We start from the raw sequence: 26,416 nt of genomic DNA on the forward strand, positions 1-26,416 counted from the left end.
CAGGGAAGGCTTACCCTTGGTGATCGCTTTGTGATCACAGTTATGTTGTTGTCATGTGTGCATCATTCCAAGTTGTTTTTCTGGTTTACAAATTTCAAGCTCGATATTATGTAAATGTATCACATTTACTTTAACAATCTCTAAAGAGTTTTGACTTATTTGCATTTGCTTACATCAAGCATTTTTGATGAATTATCCAAAAAATTATTTTACATCGCCTGTATTTCTTTTCCTCTCTTATATCCTCGGTTTACCTGATTTGCAAACCCAAAAACCTATTCATCACAGGGATTCACAGGTGCTTCTGGATGATTTTGATCAGCTTGATGCCATGGAAACCAAGGCCTTCAAGATCATTCAAACCTCCCGAATTGAGGCCGAGTCTATGGGCCAAGCACTTTCAAATCACAGATAGGTCGGGTTGTCTCTCTCTGTCTTCCACCACCTCTTCTCTAGTCTTGCACCCTCTGCTATTTCCGTGGTTTGTTTCCCCACCCCCCCCTCCCACACCCAGGTTTCTGATGGGTGCACACGGTCCACCATCAACACCCTTCTGGTGAAACTACCTAAATCTAGGATTACTGCTCACCTCCACTCATTCGTTCCTCTTTTTTTCCTGCTTGTCGAAGAAATTTCCACATTCTCTTCAATCTCATTCTTCCCTCCAGATCTTCAAGACACCATCTTAGATCATGGATCCCCAATCCAAAGCCATTATCCTTTCTACCCTTGCTAACCTCACCACACCCATTCCACCCCCACCCACTCCAAGCCCTCCTCCTTCCAAATTAACAGTTTTTCACTCATGAGAGTTTCATTGTGTATCCATCTTGTCCTTTCCTGCCCCACATTCCTCTCCACACACATTGATTGTCCAAGTCTCCCTCGACCTTGGCCTTCAGCTCTGCTGTTGGTTTCCCCTTCCTCTCCCCCCACCCCCACTCACTCTACTGTTCCTTTTGTCCTGTTATGTCACCATCCATTCAGTGTACCAGCTCTTCCACGAGCCTTGACAATGTATAGTATTTTTTAAAATAAAAACAGTACCGATCACTTTGATAAATCACTAGTCACTACCTCCAATCCCAACCTGTGAATGCTACTCCGTTTCCTGTTGTTGAGTCAATTTTTCATGCAGCCTGTCAATATATTTTGCAACTTATCATGCTCTCCTCTTTGCTAATTTAATGTTGTGCAAACCTTATTACAAAAGCATATAAGCCCCTCAAGATGTTGCCCTGATGAATTCCTGATTGACAACTGAAAATACCACCGACCTTTCCATTGAAGTTGAATTTACTCATCTGCATTTCACAGAGGCTTTTTTTTTTTTTTTTTTTTTTTTTTGTATACCTTGGTCGAGGCTCGTATGAGAGCTAACACACAACTCACAGCAAGGAGGCATGAGACAAGAGGGGCGGGAGTGGAAGGGACAAAACATTGGGGAACAGACACAGGTGAAATGTGGAAGGGAGAGGGATGGGGATGGGACGGGGAACATGGCGAGGAGAAGATGGACATTACAGGGACTTTCAGGAAGGAAAGCAGGAGAATTGAAGGAAGTGGGCTTGGGTGGATTATCGGGGGTAGAAAAGATCGAGGATTTGGATGGGGGAAGATAAGAGGTGGTGGTGAACAGCTGTTTTGAAAGCCTGGAGGGAAGAATGGGAAAGAATAGAGTGAGGAAGTTTATTCCAAAGGCGGGAAAAAGAGGAATGAAAGAGTGAAGATGAGCAGTGATTCGTGATTTTGGTAGTTTTACCAGAAGGGGGTTGTTGGCGGACCTTGAGCGCCCTGTGGAAATGTGGTTGGGACAAATCGCAGAGAGAGCAGGGGGGCAAGGCTGGAGAGGAGTCGGTAGAAGACAGAAAGACCACCGACCAACCTGCGGTGATTGAGTGAGAGGCCCAAAGACTCAGCTTCATTGCGGGAGATGCCAATGATCTTAAAAGCCCTTGTTTCGACAGCGTGAAGTCGAGAAAGGTGGGAGGCAGGAGCACCAGCCCAGAGGGGAGAGCAGTACTCCATCAGGCTACGGACAAAAGCTTTGTAAGTAGTCAGGAGCTCAAGAGGGCCGAGGAAGGACTTAGCACGACGGAGGATTCCCAGTCGGCGACTGGCTTTTGAGGCGAGGTTGGAAATGTGACTTTCCCAGGAAAGGTCATGGCAGATAGTGAGACCCAGAAGCTTGAAAGAAAAGACTTCTTCCAGAGGATTGTTGAGAAAGTGGATGGGGGGGTTTTGTAAACGGTCCTTTTGAAGAGACATAGTGAGAGTGTGAGATTTGTGTGGATTGAAAGACATGTTCCACGTGTTGGACCAGTTTGTGATTTTATCCAGATCTGCAGTGAGCGAAGAAGCTGCTGCTTGCCGGTCTGAGGGATGACAGATGGTACGGCAGAGGGTGGAGTCATCGGCAAAGAGAAATAGAGGATTTTCCAGAGAGTCCGAGAGATCATTGATGAAAACCAGAAAAAGAACAGGGCCCAGAACGCTACCTTGAGGAACTCCAGCCTGCACAGGAAGAGGGGATGAAAGAACTCCATTTAGGGCCACACGTTGACTGCGACAGGAGAGGAAGTCTGCGAGCCATGAGTGGAGATGGCCTTGAATACCATGGGAAGAGAGTTTGGTGAGTAGGGCAGGGTGCCAGCCTGTGTCAAAAGCACGTGATATGTCCAGGGATACGGCTCGGATTTCCTGTCTGGCATTGAGGACCTCCATCCATTGATGGGAGAGCAGTAGCAGCATATCCAGGGTAGAGTGACCTGGTCTGAAACCAAATTGATGATTGGAAATCAAGCCATTGGAGAAGAGGAAGGATTTCATGTCTGAAGCGATGATGGATTCCATAACCTTGCTGATGATTGGGAGAAGGCTGATTGGTCTGTAGTTACAGGGATCTGTTTTTGCACCTTTTTATGCAGGGCAGTGATGTTAGCAGATTTCCAAGCAGATGGCAGATGACCTTGGGAAAATGAGAGGGTGAATAGAACAGAGAGAGGGTGAGCAAGAGCAGAAGAGCAGGCTTTGAGGACACGTGGGCTGATGCCGTCTGGACCGGTTGCAGAATCTGACTCGAGGTTTGAAAGCAAGCTCTCCACCTTGTCAGGAGAAAAGGATACAGAGTCCAGGGACAGTTGGGTGCGACTGGGTAAAGTGGGTAGAGATGGTGATGGGTTTGGGACACAAGATTTAGCTGCAAACACCGAGTTTAGACATTCAGCTTTATCACGTGTGGAATCAGCAGTGCGGCCATTTGAGGTAAGGGAGGGGATGGAGGGGGAACATACACCAGAAACAGATTTGATTAAACGCCACCAGGATTTTGAGGAGGGAGAGAGGTTTGAGAGTTCAGACTTGAGATGAGAAAGATGTTGTTTTCTAGCTCTCCTGAGGGTAGATACACACTCGTTCCGAGCTTTGTGGAAAGAACTGAGATTGCCCTCAGTTGGGTTTGCTTTCCATGAGGCAAAGGCAAGTTGTTTCAGGACAACTGCCTCGCCACAAGCTTCAGTAAACCAAGGGCGGGAGGAAGGGTAAGACAACTGAACACGAGAGGGGATAAATCTGTGCATGAGGGAGAGCAAGTTTCTTTGAAAGAATTCCCAGGATGAGTTGATGTTTGAGAAAGTAGTGATAGGAGACCAGTCTGTAAGTTTGATGGCTGAAATGGCTTTGATGGCTTCCCCCCCAATTTGTTTTGAATATTGAAACGATGCATTTGCTACCTTGTACTCCCCAAGTAGACCAAACCAACACTGTCCTAATTCAGTTTTGAAAACCTACAGTATGTCCAACATCATTCGGTCCTTGTTCAACATTTTATGCTCATTCTTCAAATATTTCAGCGTTTAAGCCTGTCGATTAATTTTGAAGCCCATTTCAAATGACGACAATAAAAAGAGCAATCAGAGATTGCAGACCCTCACCAGGACTTGTTTTGTATAGTGTGTGTAGTTTTGTGTGGTGTTTGTGTACTGGTGTGTTACATCATATATAAGGAATATAATTAGAACTGCCACTTTATAACTGCTGGAAGTGATGATCGGGTACCAAGACGTCCCGCTTTGAACAGCACTTGACCCTGACCCATGATGTTTATCATTATTCAATTGAATTTAGAATGGGATCAAAATAAATTCAATTTAAATCAAATGGAAAACCAAATAGGAACAGTCAGTCCTACATTAGGGTCATCAGAAGGAACCCTAACAAGCAAAAAGCAAAGATGAAGTCGTCAGGAGGAACCTGGATAGGATTCACATTTAAGCTGCTACTCCTCTACCCCCAAACCCATCCAGGCACAGCCAAGTGAGCCTTATTCAAAAAAAAAATCTTTCAAAAAGAACCCAGATCAAAAATATGAAATCATTCTGGCTGCCAGACCATGCAACTGATCAGATTGGAATTTGAAACATTTATTCCCCATCACGACTCGATCATAACTCTGGAAGTTTCACGTCGATCAATGAAGCGGTTCAAGAGAAATATATATTTTTAAGATTTTCGCGCAATCCAATATGGCTGTCAGACCATGTGACCTTTGATGACATAGTTGTGAACTTTTTGTTCCTCGTTGATAGATGGTCATACATGTAAAGTTTCGCCTCAATCTGCTCAGCCGTTTTATAGAAGAAGATTATACATGAGTAGTCGCTCCCATGGTGAAAAATTTAGTCTCAATCCAACAAGCAGTTGCGGATAAAAACACTCATGTTCTGTGTGGACAAACACAAACAAACAGACAAATGGACCCAAATGCAATACCCTCTCCTCCAGGTATAAGGTATAAGGTAAGTATAAGGCTCCAATTAAAAATTTAACAGATTCGTTTCTTACCAATCGTAACGATTGTGTCTGCTGGATTGTTGTTGAAGCCCTCTCCGGTGAAAATCAACCTCGTCCCACCACACAGAGAGCCAAGATGAGGGCGCATGTCCTTCACCACCAGCACATACTCGACACTGGTTTCCAAACCAATGCTACTTGCACAGAGCACATATGAGAGATAAAAAAAAAAATTAATGGCAAAACCTCAGAAACCTTTTCTGCAACCATGCTCCCAACACTGTAACAAAGCTTTTGTTTTTAAACAATACATCCCATAAAAATACATCCCAAAAATCACATAAAAACTACATCCCATAAAAAAGTTTTCCATTTACGCAGTTTTCATTTGAACATTGCAATTCAAGAAGTGCCTTTTAGTGTTTTTGTTTATTTCAAGATGCATTTCAATAAATTAGGCATTATCGAAGCTTTTGACTTGCACTCCTCAGGATAAAACTGCAAGCAGATGAAGAAGCACCAAACTCTTGTTTATGAAGTGACAATGTAATGTCTTCAACATTGATTGGTTGAGTGAAAGAAAGGATGGGATTACCTGATTGGTGGAACCATAGAGCATCATGAATAATGAGTGAGTAGGTGTAAATGAACCATCATGAATAATGAGTGAGTAGGTAGAAATGAACCATCATGAATAATGAGCGAGTCGGTGGAATGAACCATCACGAATAATGAGTGAGTAGGTGGAAATGAACCATCATGAATAATAAGTGAGTAGGTGGAAAAGAACCATCATGAATAATAAGTGAGTAGGTGGAAAAGAACCATCATGAATAATGAGTGAGTAGGTGGAAATGAACCATCATGAATAATGAGTGAGTGGGTGGAAATGAACCATCATGAATAATGAGTGAGTAGGTGGAAATGAACCATCATGAATAGTGAGTGAGTAGGAAGAAATGAACCATCATGGATAATAAGTGAGTAGGTAGAAATGAACCATCATGAATAATGAGCGAGTCGGTGGAATGAACCATCACGAATAATGAGTGAGTAGGTGGAAATGAACCATCATGAATAATAAGTGAGTAGGTGGAAAAGAACCATCATGAATAATGAGTGAGTAGGTGGAAATGAACCATCATGAATAATAAGTGAGTAGGTGGAAAAGAACCATCATGAATAATGAGTGAGTAGGTGGAAATGAACCATCATGAATAATGAGTGAGTGGGTGGAAATGAACCATCATGAATAATGAGTGAGTAGGTGGAAATGAACCATCATGAATAGTGAGTGAGTAGGAAGAAATGAACCATCATGGATAATAAGTGAGTTGGTAGAAATGAACCATCATGGATAATAAGTGAGTTGGTAGAAATGAACCATCATGAATAATAAGTGAGTTGGTAGAAATGAACCATCATGGATAATAAGTGAGTTGGTAGAAATGAACCATCATGAATAATAAGTGAGTTGGTAGAAATGAACCATCATGAATAATAAGTGAGTAGGTGGAAAAGAACCATCATGAATAATGAGTGAGTAGGTGGAAATGAACCATCATGAATAATGAGTGAGTGGGTGGAAATGAACCATCATGAATAATGAGTGAGTAGGTGGAAATGAACCATCATGAATAGTGAGTGAGTAGGAAGAAATGAACCATCATGGATAATAAGTGAGTTGGTAGAAATGAACCATCATGGATAATAAGTGAGTTGGTAGAAATGAACCATCATGGATAATAAGTGAGTTGGTAGAAATGAACCATCATGGATAATAAGTGAGTTGGTAGAAATGAACTATCATGAATAATAAGTAACTTGGTAGAAATAAACCATCATGAATAATGAGTGAGTAGGTGGAAATGAACCATCATGAATAATGAGTGAGTAGGTAGAAATGAACCATCATGAATAATGAGCGAGTCGGTGGAATGAACCATCACGAATAATGAGTGAGTAGGTGGAAATGAACCATCATGAATAATAAGTGAGTAGGTGGAAAAGAACCATCATGAATAATGAGTGAGTAGGTGGAAATGAACCATCATGAATAATAAGTGAGTAGGTAGAAAAGAACCATCATGAATAATGAGTGAGTCGGTGGAAATGAACCATCATGAATAATGAGTGAGTAGGTGGAAATGAACCATCATGAATAATAAGTGAGTAGGTGGAAAAGAACCATCATGAATAATGAGTGAGTAGGTGGAAATGAACCATCATGAATAATGAGTGAGTGGGTGGAAATGAACCATCATGAATAATGAGTGAGTAGGTGGAAATGAACCATCATGAATAATGAGTGAGTGGGTGGAAATGAACCATCATGAATAATGAGTGAGTAGGTGGAAATGAACCATCATGAATAATGAGTGAGTAGGTGGAAATGAACCATCATGAATAGTGAGTGAGTAGGAAGAAATGAACCATCATGGATAATAAGTGAGTTGGTAGAAATGAACCATCATGGATAATAAGTGAGTTGGTAGAAATGAACCATCATGGATAATAAGTGAGTTGGTAGAAATGAACCATCATGGATAATAAGTGAGTTGGTAGAAATGAACTATCATGAATAATAAGTAACTTGGTAGAAATAAACCATCATGAATAATGAGTGAGTAGGTGGAAATGAACCATCATGAATAATGAGTGAGTAGGTGGAAATGAACCATCATGAATAATGAGTGAGTGGGTGGAAATGAACCATCATGAATAATGAGTGAGTCGGTGGAAATGAACCATCATGAATAATGAGTGAGTGGGTGGAAATGAACCATCATGAATAATAAGTGAGTAGGTGGAAATGAACCATCATGAATAATAAGGGAGTAGGTGGAAATGAACCATCATGAATAATGAGTGAGTGGGTGGAAATGAACCATCATGAATAATGAGTGAGTGGGTGGAAATGAACCATCATGAATAATAAGTGAGTAGGTGGAAATGAACCATCATGAATAATGAGTGAGTCGGTGGAAATGAACCATCATGAATAATGAGTGAGTGGGTGGAAATGAACCATCATGAATAATGAGTGAGTGGGTGGAAATGAACCATCATGAATAATGAGTGAGTAGGTGGAAATGAACCATCATGAATAATAAGTGAGTAGGTGGAAAAGAACCATCATGAATAATGAGTGAGTAGGTGGAAATGAACCATCATGAATAATAAGTGAGTAGGTGGAAAAGAACCATCATGAATAATGAGTGAGTCGGTGGAAATGAACCATCATGAATATTAAGTGAGTAGGTGGAAAAGAACCATCATGAATAATGAGTGAGTAGGTGGAAAAGAACCATCATGAATAATGAGTGAGCAGGTGGAAATGAACCATCATGAATAATAAGTGAGGAGGTGGAAAAGAACCATCATGAATAATGAGTGAGTCGGTGGAAATGAACCATCATGAATAATAAGTGAGTAGGTGGAAATGAACCATCATGAATAATAAGTGAGTAGGTGGAAATGAACCATCATGAATAATAAGTGAGTAGGTGGAAATGAACCATCATGAATAATGAGTGAGTCAGTGGAAATGAACCATCATGAATAATGAGTGAGTAGGTGGAAATGAACCATCATGAATAATGAGTGAGTGGGTGGAAATGAACCATCATGAATAATGAGTGAGTAGGTGGAAATGAACCATCATGAATAATGAGTGAGTAGGTGGAAATGAACCATCATGAATAATGAGTGAGTGGGTGGAAATGAACCATCATGAATAATGAGTGAGTGGGTGGAAATGAACCATCATGAATAATGACTGAGTAGGTGGAAATGAACCATCATGAATAGTGAGTGAGTAGGAAGAAATGAACCATCATGAATAATGAGTGAGTAGGTGGAAATGAACCATCATGAATAATGACTGAGTAGGTGGAAATGAACCATCATGAATAGTGAGTGAGTAGGAAGAAATGAACCATCATGAATAATGAGTGAGTAGGTGGAAATGAACCATCATGAATAATGAGTGAGTAGGTGGAAATGAACTATCATGAATAGTGAGTGAGTAGGAAGAAATGAACCATCATGGATAATAAGTGAGTTGGTAGAAATGAACCATCATGGATAATAAGTGAGTTGGTAGAAATGAACCATCATGGATAATAAGTGAGTTGGTAGAAATGAACCATCATGGATAATAAGTGAGTTGGTAGAAATGAACTATCATGAATAATAAGTAACTTGGTAGAAATAAACCATCATGAATAATGAGTGAGTAGGTGGAAATGAACCATCATGAATAATGAGTGAGTAGGTGGAAATGAACCATCATGAATAATGAGTGAGTGGGTGGAAATGAACCATCATGAATAATGAGTGAGTGGGTGGAAATGAACCATCATGAATAATGAGTGAGTAGGTGGAAATGAACCATCATGAATAATGAGTGAGTAGGTGGAAATGAACCATCATGAATAATGAGTGAGTAGGTGGAAATGAACCATCATGAATAGTGAGCGAGTAGGAAGAAATGAACGATCATGAATAATGAGTGAGTAGGTGGAAATGAACCATCATGAATAATGAGTGAGTAGGTGGAAATGAACCATCATGAATAATGAGTGAGTAGGTGGAAATGAACCATCATGAATAGTGAGTGAGTAGGAAGAAATGAACCATCATGGATAATAAGTGAGTTGGTAGAAATGAACCATCATGGATAATAAGTGAGTTGGTAGAAATGAACCATCATGGATAATAAGTGAGTTGGTTGAAATGAACCATCATGGATAATAAGTGAGTTGGTAGAAATGAACTATCATGAATAATAAGTAACTTGGTAGAAATAAACCATCATGAATAATGAGTGAGTAGGTGGAAATGAACCATCATGAATAATGAATAGACAGAGATGTTAATTGGCTGAAGGATAGTGGGGGTGGTTTTCATGATGACTCTACATTGACTGTGGTGCAGTTGTCATACAGTGAAGCCATTGTCGTCAAAATCGATAGAAAGTTCGGACAAATTCTGTCTACAAAGAATGGGATTGATTGACCTGATGAATGTGGCCTCCATTGCACGAAGGTGAGCTAAACTGCGGCCTCGACTCAGGATTTTAAACCAGCCATGACAATACTGCTCTGCACACTGAGGATTATTCAGTAAATGGTGAAAGGAAAGCTATGAACCACCATCTTGTCTCATGCGTTCCTGAGGACATGTATTCATTACAGGGTGTTTCCAGTTGATATCGGAAAAAGGATCCAGAATTCTCATCTCACTGGAAGTTGAACAGTCGGACGTATGTTTATGGAGGATGAAATTAACAGGACAAACCGCAGACTGGTCATTCTCCGCCACGATCTTCACCATGCATGGAACATCGAACATGGGTTCTTGTCTCTGTTTGACTTGATTTTCGTCTGTCGTTACATTGTTTGCAACAAAGGTCACAACTGAAGGTGACCACCATGCATCTTGTTTGGAGAAACAAATGGCAAAAACACTATTGCAACTCTGCAAACGAGGAGACCTCTCGAAGGAGGTTTACAACACAATTAGACCTGTCGGATCGCAAAGACCTAGGATGTATGGTCTGCTAAAGACTCATAAAGATAGTGTTCCTCCAGGGCCGATCCTTTTAATGACTGGATCTGCACAGCATGAACTCACCAGATGGTTATGTGAACTATTGCAACCAGCACTGCACAATATCTCAGAACATGTCATTGCGGATTCCTTCACCTTCGCCAATGCCATATGGTCCATCACGCACCTAAACGAGAATCCCACAATGTGCTCATATGAAATAGCCAGTCTATTCACGAATGTCTCACTGACAGAAGTAATCGAAATCTGTGCACAACTTCTATATCATAGTGACCTGACACCTCCACCGATCTCTGAGTCTGTCTTCTTGAATTAATGAATATGGTGACCCATTCTGTCAAGTTCAGTTTCAGTGATTCAATGTATGCTCAAATCGATGGTGTTGCGATGGGATCTCCTCTCAGCCCAGACTTGGCAAACATCTTTGAAGGTTATTGTGAAAACCTTGCCTTAGCAGATCCATATCATGGGGTTCAACCCCCTTCCATCTATTATAATATAATTATCTATTATAATATAATATTATATAATATTATTATAATGATAATTATCAGTATGTGGATGACATCTTTGCTGTCTTCGAGTCAACCTCAGCATGTAGTCTTCTTTATATTCCTGAACCCTCTCCATCCATCCCGAGAGTTCACCTGAGAGATGGAACACTCCGGCGTACTTCCCTTCTTGGACGTCAAAGTTGAGAAATTGGCCGACGCTTGTAAAGCCACAGTCTACCAAAAGTCTACTTTTACCGGACAGTATACTAGGTGGGACTCTTACAGTTCCTCTTGGTACAAGATTGGATTGATTGGTCTCTTGGTCGATAGAGCAAGAAAGATCTGATCAACAGATAAATTCTATGCTGAAATTGAGACCATCAAGACTATTCTTCTTGATAATGGGTATCCTGAACAGATCATCAATATATATATATATATATATATATATATATATATATATATATATATATATATATATATATATATATATATGTATATATACATACATACATATATACATACATACATATATATACATACATACAAGTAGTAATGCCCGGCGTTGATCGGGCTAGTAATAAAGCCTGGCGTTGCCCGGGCTTTCTTGCAAATTTCCTGAATAGCTGTTAGCGGTTAGGGTTAGGGTTAGGGGTTAGGGTTAGCAGTTAGGGTTAGGGTTGCAGTTAGGGTTAGGGTTAGCTGTTAGCTGTTAGGGTTAGGGTTAGGGTAGCTAACCCTAACCCTAACAGCTTGGTGTAGCGAGGTAAACAGCGCCCGGGGCAAAGTGGAAATTTGCGTCCCCCCTCGGCCTTAAACTTGAGTGGATTTGAATGGAAAATCCCATAAGGGATATCGATTTATCGATTTTTTCGAAAATCGGAAGTGTTTTGGAAAAAATTTATAGCCAATGACCGAAGTTGGACCAAAAGCCATAATCGTACCGAATTTGAATGGAATCCGTTGGAGTTTGTGAAAATGCATCAAAACGAATTTTGAGGGGCCTTTTAAAGGAAGACAATAATATCATTAGTATATGTGCCAAATCTTGTTTCATTTCATGCAATAACAAAAATCTGATGGTGGAACAAAGAAAGGGACGTGCCGAAATATTAATATAGATATACAAATTCCTGAACCAACCAAAGAATCCAATAATCGGATAATTATCCGATTATAATCGGACCTGGTAAATGCTCGGTATACCAACGTCTACCTTGGAAAGGCAAAATGTCTCAACGGTTTGAAAACCAGATCTTCGAGAGTGTCCCTTTCTTACTATGCTGTTCAACTACGAGTGATTTTCACTGCCCACCGGTTGCTTCCTTCAGTCCAAAAAGACATTCTGCTTGTCTCTTATGCAAGTAAGATTATTTATGAATTTCAATGCCAGTGTGATTCTCGGTATGTGGGCCGCACATCTTTCAGATTGAACGATCGCATTGAACAACACGTTCCTTTGGGGATCAGACGGGGTCATTCAACAGAACGGAGACAACCAACTCGGGCTTGTAAGAATATACACAGTTTGACAACTATTCCCTGTGCTTCTGCAGTTGGTGACCATTTACTGAATATTCCTCAGTGTGCAGAGCAACATCGTATTGGCTGGTTTAAAATCCAGAGTGGAGGACACAGTTTAGCTCACTTCGTGCAATGGAGGCCACATTCATCAGGTCAACCTATCCAATTCATTGTAGATAGAAAGAATTTGTCTGAACTTTATATCTATTTTGACTACGATGGCTTGACTGTGTGACAACTGTACCACGTTCAACGTTGAGTCATCATGAAAACCACCCCTCCCCCACCCCCACCTCCTCCCCCCCCAACTAGCCCTCAACTAATTAGCATTACGTTCCCAGCGGTTCTTGGTGATTCATCTTCGCCCACTCATTATTCATGATGCTCTATGGTTCCACCAATCAGGTTATCCCGTCCTTTCTTGCTCTCAACTAATCAACAATGAGGACATTAAATTTTTAACTATATAAGTGAGAGTTTGGTGCTTCTTCTTCATTTGCATGTGGTTTTATCCAAAAGAGTGCAAGTCGAAAAGTTTTGATAATGTCCATTTTATTAAAATGCATATTTAAATTCTGTTGTACTAATCGATTGTTTTGTTTGTTTATTAACATCCGCCATCGAAGATCGGAGGTTACCGTTTTCACCCCTTTCTGTTTGTTTGTTTGTTTGTTTGTTTGTGAACAGTATTACGGAAAAACTCCTCGACGGATTTCGACGAAACTTGGTGGGGGGATTAGGTATGGTCCAAGGATCATGCCATTAGATTTTGGACTTGGTCCAAAATACAATATGGCCGCTTTGGCGACCAGTTTGAAAAAATATTTGAATTTTTTTTTGTTTTGCATTTCTACATGTTTTCAGTGATTTCTAACCCCCCCCTCAAAAAAAAATTTGTAAGAGATAAAAAAAATTTTGCAACTTTTTTTTCAACAAAATTTCGATTTCTTTATTTTTGCATTTCTCCATGTTTTAAGTGGTTTCCAACCCCCACCCCCAAAAAAATTGTTAGAGAAAAAAAAAATTCCTGCTAATTTTTTTCAACAAAATTTCGATTTTTTTTTTTTTGCATTTCTACATGTTATAAGTGATTTCCAACAAAAAACATGCCAAAATTATAATTGCGGCTGATTTTGGAACTTCAGGTGGATATACCCACGTTAAATCAATTTCTGTCTCAAGGAATCTTGTTATGACGAATGAATTGAGGATATAAAAGTTAAAAGTAAAAGGGAAAGTTGCAAACTATAACTCTGTGAGCACTGTTGACGTCAAATTGAATAAATAGGATATCAGGTTCACTTGAGTGACCTAGGAGTATTGGCGGCGGAGGTTTTGCACTCTACCGAGTGCTCCCCCTCAAGTTAGTTTGTGTGTTTGACTTCATTGCACTCCTGCACCGCAGCATGGAATGAGTTTCAAATTTGTGGTGTGCACGGGAAGGCTTTTAGGGCTTTGGGAGAAAAAACAAAAAACACTTCTGGGTGCTCGTGGTGAGGGGAAGACCCCAATTCTCTCCATGTAAAAGTGTGTATTGTATAATGCCGTTCCTGATGATGGAGATGGGTATTACAAATCACCCAACCCATAATTCTGGGGGAATTAACCCATCTGTAAGAATGGCTTCTGGCTGGGAGCAATACATTTCAATACTTCACGTGCAGTCGGAGGACTTAGAGTATGCTTGGGTAGAGATGTAGGTGTGATATGCAAAAACTATTTACACATGCATGCAGTTTCACCACATTTCTTTTCATGACGTTTACACAATAAATTGGTCACACTTCAGAGATGAGAGGAAAACAGTTATTTTTCCTCCCAGCCTAAAGGTCATAGTCAGGTCAGGTCAGGTATGGGAGCATGTGCCGGAGCAGCACGTCGCTGCGTCCACTTTACGCCAGAACTGCAGGGATCTCCGTCTGGCCATCTCCCAGGCAGATGCCTGGCCCAGCCCCCATCTTCTTGATATGCTGATCAACCTGCTGCAACCACAAGGCATGAAATCAGACCATTGGCCTCCTCGACTCAAGAGGTTCCCTCGCTGAGAGAATATGGTGAGCAGGATCAGCGTCAGGAAAACGAGCAACATGTCCATACAGCCGCAGCTGATGCTCACTGACTATGCAGGTAACGAGTCACATTTGAGTCTCTCTCAGCAACCGCTCGTTGGACACAAAGTCTGACCAGCGATAGCCAAGGATTCTCCAAAAAGAGACCTGGTACCAAAGGAATAAAGTCTCCATCTCAGATCCCTGGTCAGAGTCCAAGTTTCACATCCATACAGCAAGATTGTAAACACCAAGGACCTGAAGACTCGGACTTTTGTCCTCCCGCACAGGTACCGGGATGGCTACACCACATGATCCAGTGAATCCATGACTCCCCAGGCCTGACACAGACATCTGTTGACCTCTGGCTCACAGCCAGCAGAGACATAAATATCACTGCTAAGATACATGAATCTCTCCATGACCTCAACAACCTCACCACAAACAGGTACAGACAGGATAGCAGCATCCAAGATGTCATTGAAAGCCTGTATCTTAGATTTGACCCAGGAACCCCATAATTCCAGGGGCTCTGACTCCTCCTTCAGCACCATGAAGGCCGTGAAAAGGATACCTAGAGTCTCCGCAAAGATGACTGCATCATCTGCGAAATCAAGGTCAGAGATCTTGACATTCCCAAATGATGCACCACAGCTTGATCTCTCCAACATCCTCCCCAGAATACGGTCCATACAAGCAATGAAAATTGTGGGGGCCAGTACACACCCCTGACAAACTCCAGGAACAACTGGAAATAATAAGTCAGAGATGGTGTCACCACATCTCACAGCATTCTCAGTCCAGGAGTATAGTTCAGACATCAGATTGATCAGTTTTGGTGGCACCCCGTGGAGACCAAGAATCCTCCAGAGGACATCCCGATTCACTGAATCAAACGCTTTACAGAGATCAACATAGGCTGCAAGCAACCCCTGCCGAAACTCTCGTCTGTGTTCGGTGAGGACACGGAGAGCAAGAATACAGTCAATCATTGACATCTTTGGTGTAAAGCCTGAGTGCTCTGGATGATGGTGCTCAAGCAGATGGTGGCGAACCCTATCAAAAATTATCCAAGTAAAGACATTGCCCGGCACTGAGAGCAGCGTCACCCCTCGGAAGTTGTTGAAGTCCTGGAGATCACCCTTCCCTTTCCAGAGAGGGACAACAAGGCCCCTCTTCCAGTCAGTTGGGATGATGCCTGTGTTCCAGGCAGAGCAAACAACTCTATGCAACGACATGAATACAGCATTTCCACCAGCCTTGAGAAGTTCAGCATGGATGCCACAGATCCCAGGAGCTTTACCCCCATTTCAACCGGTTCAACGCAGTCTGTGTTTCCACAAATTAAGGTGGACTACAGTTGGTGGAGGCCAGCAATCGAGATAGTAACACCCTTGCCATCCAACTCGACAGCTGTTGGATCAGCCTTGTACAGCCGCTCTCAGTAATTGGCCCAGCGGGCCTTCACTTCGGAATCCTCTGTCAAAGCCTCCCACACTCTGCTCTAAATGCAGTACACCAAGGGATGGGCTTGGATGAACGCAATGCACAAATTCCCCTGTAAGCAGGACGAGAATCACTTGACCACAGGTGATGCTCTACCCCCTCACAGATCCCTCGCACACAGGCCTCCTTGTCCACACTTAGTGCACGTACAGTTTTATGCCTTCGCTCCCTGAACAGCTCAACTGTGCCATTCAGCCTGGCCCTGTGACTCTAGTCAATGGTTTCCAGTCTTCCTTGAGCGACAAAATTATTTTTCGCCCGACGATGAGTTCCAAGACATCCATCGGCAACATCAAGGACTGTGGTCTTGAAGGCATTCCACAACTCTTCAGAATCCCCCAAAGCACCCAGACACCCCAAATCCCCACTCGGTCTGTTTGCAAACTCCTCAGCGACCCTCTCATACTTGAACTTGCCAACATACAGCCTAGGCTGGGATGGTACCATTCTCCCGGATTTAAGCTGTAACTTCAGAGTTGCTACAACAAGCCTGTGGTCAGTATTGAGGAACTGAGCACTCCGGTAGACCCTGCAGTTCTGGATCATCCTCCAGCGATCATCAATGAGCACATGGTCGATCTCCTTTGCCACACCACCAGTACTGGAATACCAAATCCAGCGATGCGTCTGTGGGAGTTGAAGCCTTTGACCAGCCACCCTAAGTCCAAGACTTCTTGCAAAGTGAAGGAACATAGTGTTATTCTGGTTGACAGTTCCACACCTATGGGAACCAAGACGTCTCATAACCATCCCTATGAGTTCCAGTCGATGCATTGAAATCCCCCAAGACTAGAAGAGTATCTCGTCTGGGGCACTGATCAACCACAGACTCGAGCGTGACATAGAATGCATCCTTCATGGTGAGATCACTCGCCTCAGTCGGAGCATACACAGAGACCAGGGAAATGACACCTTAGGAGTGAAATGACGAATCCTTAGTCGCATAATTACGCTCGTTGACCGGTGTTACCTCAATTATCTTTGGAGTCAGCTTCTTGGACACAGCTACAGCAACTCCCTGGGCATGGTAACCATCAGAGAGACCAGACCAATAGTAGGTGTAACCACCCTCCATGATCTCACCGCAATCCGGTCTCCGAACCTCAGAGAGTGCTGCAATACCGATGTCCCAACACTTGAGCTCAAATGATAACAGAGACAGGTGATCATCCTCTCTTAGGGATAGGACATTCCAAGCACCCACCTGAAGGGGCCACCTCAGGTTAACCCAAGGAGATCACTGTCTAGTGGACGACACCTCAGCACCACTCTGACAAGCACTACCAAAATCTGACCTGGGAAGGTTACCCCGTGGTTTCCTTTCTATCACCAAAGATTGGGGGTCCCAATGGCTTTGCCGCAATCCCATCATTTGGTGAGCTGCCCTGCAAAGGGCAGCTGAACAGGAGGTACTCTCATAGAGTGGGTTTTCAGATTTTTTTGTGCTGTTGGTATGTTTTGTGGAATAGAGGGTTTTATGGTGGCCGGAGTGCAAATCCTGTCACTAACCTGCTAAAAAAAGTAACTTAACTGCTGGAGGACGTCCGCAGACACAGTTTGGCATTAGATATGGATGGCCCTTGGCTCACAAGGAGCTCCTCCGCCCTTTGTCATCGTGTGGAGTCTGTTTCTAATGTATAAGGTCCAATTGCACAGTGGCTTAAGTTATTACTTCGCTTCGTTGTCTTTGGATTTGATTTACATGACTGTTCAAAACGTTTATTAAAACTTGCTTGGGGAAAATTGTAATTGATCTGTAAAGACTGACACCGAGAAATTACTGTGGTTGCAGTGTGGTTCCTTGCTGCCAACTTGCTGTTCAAGTAATGTACATGGTGTTTATTTCAGGTTTTTCTCATTTAGAGTTTTTGCAGGAACTTACAAAGAAAGGAGATTACAGGCTGCCCCGTTATCTTGCAAGTTACCAGAACTTATGTACCATGAAGCTTTCCATAATTTTATGGTCTTTTGTTTCAGTGTATTTCTAACTCCTTAGATTTCCCATTCGTACGCAGTTTTTGCATAGCCATTCAGGCCAATGGAGAGGTGAGCCACATGGAGGCCTGGAGGAAGACTTGGCAGTTGACATATCACACTCTCATTGGACCAAACCAGCACAGGGCAAGCTGCATCTCCAACGGTCACTGCCCCATCTTCTCCAAACCCGACACCCATCAAAGTGAGATTTCCTCCACCTGAATGAAAAAACACAGTATCTAAGACATGACTATCCAAAGAAAGACTATCTTCCAACCACCTTATCGGTATATATATATATATATATATATATATATATATATATATATATATATATATATATATATATATATATATATATATATATATACATACATTTTTGAAACATGAAAAAAACAACTTGTTTGTTTGTAAAATGTTCTTGCTATGGTAATATTACCAAAGAGGATGTAAAATCCATGTCGAATGGAGGTTGTGTTTTCACCACCGAAGGTAGATGGAGGTGATGTTTTCACGCCTGTATGTCTATATGTCTGTTTGTTTGTTTGTGAAAAGGATATCTCCAAAAGTTGTGAACGGTTTCGGGCGAAATTTGGTGGGCAGGTTGGGCATGTAACAAGGAAGAATTGATTCGATTTTGGTGAAGATCTGAATCGATTAAATTTTAGTTCAGGTCTGAATCCAGATTTGGCTTATCAGTGGGATACAAAACATAAATTAACTTGAGGGGGAGCACTCGGTAGAGTGCAAAACCTCCGCCGCCAATACTGCTAGGTCACTCAAGTGAACCTGATATCCTATTCATTCAATTTGACATCAACAGTGCTCACAGAGTTATAGTTTGCAACTTTCCCTTTTACTTTTAACTTTTACATACTCAATTCATTCATCATAACGAGATTCCTTGAGACAGAAATTGATTTTACGTGGGTATATCCACCTGAAGTTCCAAAATCAGCCGCAATTATAATTTTGGCATGTTTTTGTTGGAAATCACTTATAACATGTAGAAATGCAAAAAAAAATTAGAGTGGGAGCACTCGGGAGAGTGCAAAACCTCCGCCGCCAATACTGCTGGGTCACTCAAGTGAACCTTATATCTTATTCATTAATAAATATGTCAACAGTGCTGACAGAGTTATAGTTCTTTTCTCCATTTTTTTTTTTGGGGGGGGGGGGGTTGGAAATCACTTAAAGCATGTAAAAATGCAAAAAAAATCGAAATTTTGTTGAAAAAAAGTTGCAAATTTTTTTTTTCTCTTACAATTATTTTGGGGGGGGTTGGAAATCACTTAAAACATGTAGAAATGCAAAAAAAAATTCTTTTTTTGGGGGGGTAACAATTTTTTGGGTGGGATGGTTGGAATTCACTTAAAACATGTAGAAATGCAAAAAAATATTTTTTCTATATTTTTTGGGGGGGGGGGTAAAAAAAATTTGGGGGGGTTGGAAATCACTTAAAACATGTAGAAATGCAAAAAAAAAATTTTTTTTTCTCTAACAATTTTTGGTTTTTTGGGGGGGGGGACCACGTCCAAAATTTAATGGCATGATCCTTGGATCATACCTAACCCCCCCCCCACCAAGTTTCGTCGAAATCCGTCGAGGAGTTTTTCCGTAATACTGTTCACAAACAAACAAACAAACAAACAGAAAGGGGTGAAAACAGTAATCTCCATCCATCTTCGAAGATGGCGGAGGTTAAAAATCGAAATTTTGTTGAAAAAAAAGTTGCAAAATTTTTTTTTTCTTAAACAATTTTTTTTGGGGGGGGGTGAAAATTACTTAAAACATGAAGAAATGCAAAAAAAAAAAATTCTAATATTTCTTCAAAATGGCCGCCATAGCGGCCATATTGGATTTTGGACCAAGTCCAAAATCTAATGGCATGATCCTTGGACCATAGCTAATCCCCCCACCAAGTTTCGTCAAAATCCGTCGAGGAGTTTTTCCGTAATACTGTTCACAAACAAACAAACAAACAGAAAGGGGTGAAAACAATAACCTCCGATCTTCGATGGCGGAGGTTAACTAGAGGGGGAGCACTCGGTAGAGTGCAAAACCTCCGCCGCCAATACTGCTGGGTCACTTAAGTGAACCTGATATCCTATTCATTGTAGGTCAAAACGGATCAGACTACTGAACCACGATTGAATAAACTAAAGTAGATCGACGCGCATGTAGAAATGCCAAAAAAATAAAATCGAAATTTTTTTGAAAAAAAAAGTTGCAAAATTAGTTTTTTTTTCTCTAACAAATTTATTTATTTTTGGGTTTGAAATCACTTAAAACATGTAGAAATGCAAAAACAAAAATTCAAATATTTTTTCAAAATGGCCGCCATAGCGGCCATATTGGACTTTGGACCAAGTCCAAAATCTAATGGCATGATCCGTGGACCATACCTAATCCCCCCACCAAGTTTCGTAAAAATCCGTCCTGGAGTTTTTCCGTAATACTGTTCACAAACAAACAAACAAACAAACAAACAAACAGAAAGGGGTGAAAACAGTAACCTCCGTCCATCTTCGAGGGCGGAGGTGAATCAGCCTGGCAGCACTCCACCGAGTATGCATTCTACTGAGTGGCCATTCTAGTTCTGTATGACTTGCATTACAACAAAAGCTTATAGTTGAGGATTGTGCAACCCAATGGGTTAAATTTCCTTTTTGTTCCTCAACATTTTTATGAAGCATAAAAGCCAGGTGCACTTTCACGATACAAGCTTACATTGCACTTTTAGTCAAGTATTCTTGGATTGGCCTGGTATTATTGTTAAAATGTGGATACAGATTTAAGGCTCGGAGAAGAGTTAAAACACTGAACACATGAGGATGCAACAGAACAAAAGGGACAGCAGAGAGAGGGGGGAAACGCCAACAGCAAGGCTGAATGGAAATAGAGGGAGTCTTGGACAAATAATGGATGTGGGGAGGATTGAGGGGTAGGGAAGGGTGCATGGGGTAGACAACATGGATACAGAAGCAAATTCTCAGGAAGAAAAAAAACTGGAAATTTGTAAGGAAATGGGATTGGGACTGGGGAGGAGGGCATTCTCTGGCATCAAGCTGAGCAAAGTGTGAGGCAGGGGTGCCAGCCAAGAAGGGAGAGCAGTACTCCATCAAGCTGCAGATGGAGAGCTTGTAGGTGGGTGTGCCAAGAAAGGACTTTGTATGACACAGGAGTTACAGTCAGCGACTGGCTTTGGAGGCCAACTTTGAAATGTGATTTGCCAAAGAAAGATCATGGCTGATAGTAAGACCCAGGAGTTTGAGTTGCCATCTGATTATTGTTTCTATCTGAACCACAACTGGCTGATGAGAAGGGGAACCAAAGTTCAAATTCCATATACCAAATGTTTATCAATTGTCTACTGTCCTTGTAATTTATGTAAAAGTACACTGATATCTACAAAATGCCTTCGTCTTGTATATAGGGTACGTGTACATGCTCCTTTATTCGCTTAAGGTAACTTTAAAAAAAATTAAGTTAAAAAACCCCCAACTTCAGGTGATTTCAGAACTGATGTAAAAAGATTGGAATACAATGATGGGTTATACGGTAGTGTCCTGGTACAACTACTGTAATTTGGTACAATATGCAATAAATACAGTGATCACTTGCAAATTATAATGACAAACTAGCATTTCAGTAAAATGAACCACAAAATACTTTTTTGAAAGATCAATTTTAAAGCTCAAACAAAGACACCTGCGATACAGAAAATGAATAATTTGCCAAGACATTGCAAAGTGAAACAATTCCACTCTGCCCTATCTGTGTGGCGAAATGAGCAACTCCCGGCTGCTGCATCAAGAATCCAATGCAAATTTATATAATTCCAGGCCATCAAAAAGTGTGAAAAGCATTTATGCTGCAGAATAATCTTCATCAAGCCAGAGAGTAAAATAATGAGAATATTAGCTTTGAATAGGATTTTGTTTTATGCCTCTGTTGCTGAAGTAGCATTAAATTTTTGGGTTGTCCATCTGACTGTTCGTCCATTCGAATATCCGTCCATGATCAATTTTTGTTATCATGATAACTTGTTAACCACTGAAGGAATTTTTTTTTAAAACCAAACTTGGTACAGAGGTGCATTATGATGCAAAGATGAACGAAATAGATTTGGGGTTCAAAGGGTCAAATGTTATGTAACCTTCAGTTGAAAATAGCAGATTTGAGTTACCGCGATAACTTGTGAACCACGGAATGGATTTTGACCAAACATGTTATAACTATTGACTGTAATAAAAGTAAGAACCGATTAAATTTTGGGCTCAAAAGGTCAAAGGCACTAAGGTCAAGTTCCCTTAAATTTAAGAGCTGTGTTACTGCATTAACTTCTGAACCACTCAAGAGATTTCACCCGTACTTGACAAAGTATGAACCGATTCAATTTTAGATTGAATAGATCAAAGGTCAAAGGTCATGCACCTTTTGAAAATAATTTTGCAGACCATAACTCGAGTTAGAAGGATCTGATATTGTTGTCCGTCTCTGTCTCTCTCTCTCTCTCAACCTTTAATTTTTAATGTGACCTTTAAATAAGATAAAATGTAACAGTGGGTTGACATTTAACAAAGGCATATCCCTGAATCCATTCAAATCAAGTTCTACTTTCTAGTTTCTTATATTTTCCACACTGTTGCGACAGCATGATGAAGAAATCTTCCTTCAAACATTCATTCAAAGTGAGATGACCTGGCTGAGTTATGACAGCTTCCAATGGAACGGCTACAATGAACAGCAGCAATAATGAGGATGCTCCCACCCACCCCATCTCCCTCTCCCTCATTTAATTAAGTCAGGGTTCACTTCATACAACCAAACCAAAGGGAATAAGTGCAATTTGAACAGTTTATATGACTTCACACAGGCATTATCATCATCATATTGATATTAATTTAACGACCTTTCCCCCTATTTTAGGGGGTTGGTAGATTGATGGCACATCTCCATTTGGCTCTTTCATTTGCATCTTCTTTCTTCAGACCCAATCTTTTCATGTCACCTTTCATATCCTCCTGCCATGTCTTTTTTGACATGCCTCTTGGTCTTTTTTTCCATTTGCTTCAAAACTTACTATCTTTTAAATAGGTTCATTCTCTATACTTCTAGGTACATGACAGAACCATCTCAGTCTTCACTTTTTCAATTCTCAATTCGATCTCTATACTGAAAAGTTTTCGTGTATTTCTCAGATCTTCATTCTTGCATTTATCTTTCAATATAATTCCAAACATCTGTCTTAACATATGCATCTCTGTTTTTTCGATTCTTTCTTTTTTCCATCCTCAGGTCCCAAGCTGCACGATCATACAATAGATCTGGCCTTGTGCAGGATAAATACACTCTTGCCATGACCATTGGCAAATACTTGTTTGTTGTGATTCGTCATGCCTGGTGCTGGCTTAATGGTTAGGGTGGTGGGCTTGTGATCCGAGGATCCTGAGTTCAAATCACACTCAGCTGTTGAATTAATACCAGGTGGGGTTAACTCGACCTGTCATCCTTCTGAGATCAGCAAAATGATTTCCAGCATGCTGGTACACTGCGTCGGAGTGGTGACCCGTCCAGGATTGTGTCCAATAGCCAAGGAGACTGCAAAAGTAACACCAACGCTCTGCACAAAGTTTGGCCCCGGTGGATGGATGGATGCATGATACTTCCTAACTCTTTCCATTTATTCCAATTACATGTACTTTGATTTTAGTCCTTCCAGCCATTTATGCCAATAAAATTTATTTACTCCTTCAATTCCACTACAGATGGCATTTCTTCCGGGATTATAATATAATCAACATGTTTAGTTCCTTTTTAAACATTCGTTACATTTAAACCTACCAGCTGCCTCAAGGCAACTGCAATTCATGCTCCACTACATTCATTGCGGCACTATACCTTCCACAAACAATGAACCGAATCAAAACTTCAGACAATAACCACAGGCAGTGAAAGACAACAACAATTTTTCTTGACCCTTTTAAGAGGTTTTTATCTGAACACAGATATAATGTTGAGAAAAAGAGAAAAGGGAGAAAATGGTCGGAAAGAGAGGGTTAGGTAGGAAGGAGGAAAGACAAGATTAATTCAATCTCAGCTCTCACCTGCAACACTGGATTTTCTGGGGGACACGGAAATTATGGTAGCTGGAATCACTGGGATGAACTTGAATGAGGATGCACTTTTTGTCGAGATATTCCCGCAACGTGCAGTGGCATTGACTATCGTTGCTTCACCCTGAAGAGGAATAATGAAGGATTTGACTAATCATACAAACCATAGACATCTCCTCAGAAATAGTGGAACACGAACTGTGTGTGTGATCACCTTTTCTACTTTTTTATGCCTCAACTGATGAAGTAGCAGCTAGAGGGATTATGTTTATGGCTTTTCCATACATACATACGTCAGTCCATGCTAATTACCTCCACCACTGAAGGTGAAGGAGGTTATGTTTTCAACCCTTTCTGTCTGCTTGTTCATTGCCGGAATCCTTCGGATTTCGGCAATAATGTTGGTCGGTTGTGTGTGTCATTCTGTGTGTTTGTCTGTCTGTCTGTTTGTTTACCCTGTAGCAGCCACACCGTTTCAGTGGTCATGACCAATCTGGGTACAGACATCGGCCATGGTCCAACTTAGACACTTGTCATTTTTGGTGAATCGAGGTCAAAGGTCAAGGTCAAGGTCACCAAAAAACCGAAATTCTTATTTTCACAATAACGTCCACTAAAATGGTCATATCGACTTCAAACCAAATCCAAAATGTGCATCTTCCAATACTGCATCCAACCATATGTCTCATTGTGGTGTCACACCAACATGCTTCTTAGCGGTCAGGGGTGGAATGTCAGGGGGGTCGGGTTAAAACTTTCAAATTGCGATAAAAACGCCATTTCAAGTCCGATTGACTTCCAAGTTATGATCATGACCAAACTAAGTGCTATAACTCATTAAACAGTAGCACTATCAACATATAAGAACCAAATTGATTTCCAGGTTTTTGTTTTTTCAGAGATCTTGGAGATATGACAAAGTTATTCCGGCAATTCCTTGCTCAACGAGCAATTTCATTTGGTTGTCTGTTTGTTATCTTGCCAAAAGGAAGTTTTTGCAAGATCTGTTACTTGGTAAGTTTTTTTGTTTGTTTGTCTGTAATCATTGGATTTTTCACCTTTATATCACTCTGTAGAGCACAATTGTCATCGGAAACTCTTGTGGGTACACATATCGTAGTATTATTACAATACCCTTCAGCACACATAAAGGTCAAGGTCAAAGGTCAAGGTCACTTTGCGGTAAATCATGGAGGTCGACGAAACCCTTATTTTTTGAGTAATTTTAATCGAATCATCTCCAAACTTTATGGGAATGTCGTATATGGTCTGGCGCTCAGCTGATTAGTTTTTGGTGGCGATTGGCCTTGACCTTCATGGTTAGCGCCTAAGCTCAAACATATTTGACCCCAAAGTCAAATTTTCAAGTTTTAGGAACCATATCATGTAGTAGCTCAAATTGAACACCTCGATGAGTGCTTTCTAGATATGTCAAGCTTGAGACATTATGACGTCATGAGGCAAACGCATATTTTTCATGGTTACTCTGTAGAACGATTCTCATCGGAATCTCTCGTAGGCAGATATTCCTCAAGGAGTCGCTCCTGGTGGATAGCAGCTCTGTTCACCTCAGTGTGACCTTAAAGAAGTCACACATGGTCACCTTTTGGCAAGATACGGGTCACCCTGTCGGTGACATTGGTTTATTTGTTTGTTTGCCTGTTTGTGTGCAGGATATCTCAAAAAGTTCTGGACGGATTCGGATGAAGTTTTGTGGACAGGTTGGATGTGTGACAAAGACGAACTGATTAGATTTTGGTGAAGATCCGGATCTGGATCTGACGACAAGAATTTTATGCGATTCTTCACCATTGAGAAATAGGGCCAAAAACGATATAAAGCATGATATCTCAAAAAGTTGTGCACGGATTCAGACGAAACTTGGTGGACATGGGTGTGTGACAAGAAAGAATTGATTCAACTTTGGAGAAGATCTGGATCTAGATCTGATAATTTTTTAAGTGATTATTCACCATTGGGAGATAGGGCTAAACCGATGCACAGTATACCATAATATCTCAAAAAGTTGTGGGTGGATTCAGACGAAACTTGGTGGACAGGTTAGGTGGTGACAAGGATGAATTGATTCATTTTTGGTAAATATCTGGATAAGAGAATTATTTAATTTTCAAAGCGATTCTGCACCATTGAGAAATTGGGCCAAAAACGATTTAGTACTGTATAGCATGATGTTTCAAAAATGTATTGGTCCCGATATGTTCTCGTGGATCAGGCATTACGTGGTGGTGGTGGTGGTATGTGCTCTCCTGAGTGTCTTTGTAGTTCAGGATGTTTCCCCCATCCGACCTGATTACCATTTACTTATCCTTCATTCACAATTCGTGAAGTGCATGTGTATACACATGATGTATAAAATTGTGTG

The 26,416-nt window shown here is 41.1% G+C and overlaps 1 protein-coding gene across 3 annotated transcripts in view; it reads right to left on the bottom strand.

Moving 5' to 3' along the window:
* Window positions 1-26,416, bottom strand: part of PKHD1L1 (PKHD1 like 1) — a 314,599-nt gene that overhangs the window by 158,609 nt on the left and 129,574 nt on the right. For all 3 annotated transcript variants that reach the window (XR_015050730.1, XM_085852211.1, XM_085852212.1), the window contains exons 32-34: window positions 24,025-24,157; window positions 17,949-18,132; window positions 4,843-4,985 (exon numbers count right to left, since the gene is read on the bottom strand). Coding sequence is in view for 2 of the 3 variants with exons in the window: in XM_085852211.1 (XP_085708337.1) it covers window positions 4,843-4,985; window positions 17,949-18,132; window positions 24,025-24,157 (460 nt within the window). In the remaining variant the exon portion in view is untranslated. The remainder of the gene's footprint in view (window positions 1-4,842; window positions 4,986-17,948; window positions 18,133-24,024; window positions 24,158-26,416) is intronic.

The sequence above is a fragment of the Eptatretus burgeri genome, chromosome 13 (assembly GCF_056783735.1).
Source record: "Eptatretus burgeri isolate ZD-2024b chromosome 13, Ebu_testis_v1, whole genome shotgun sequence".
NCBI lineage: Eukaryota > Metazoa > Chordata > Myxini > Myxiniformes > Myxinidae > Eptatretus > Eptatretus burgeri.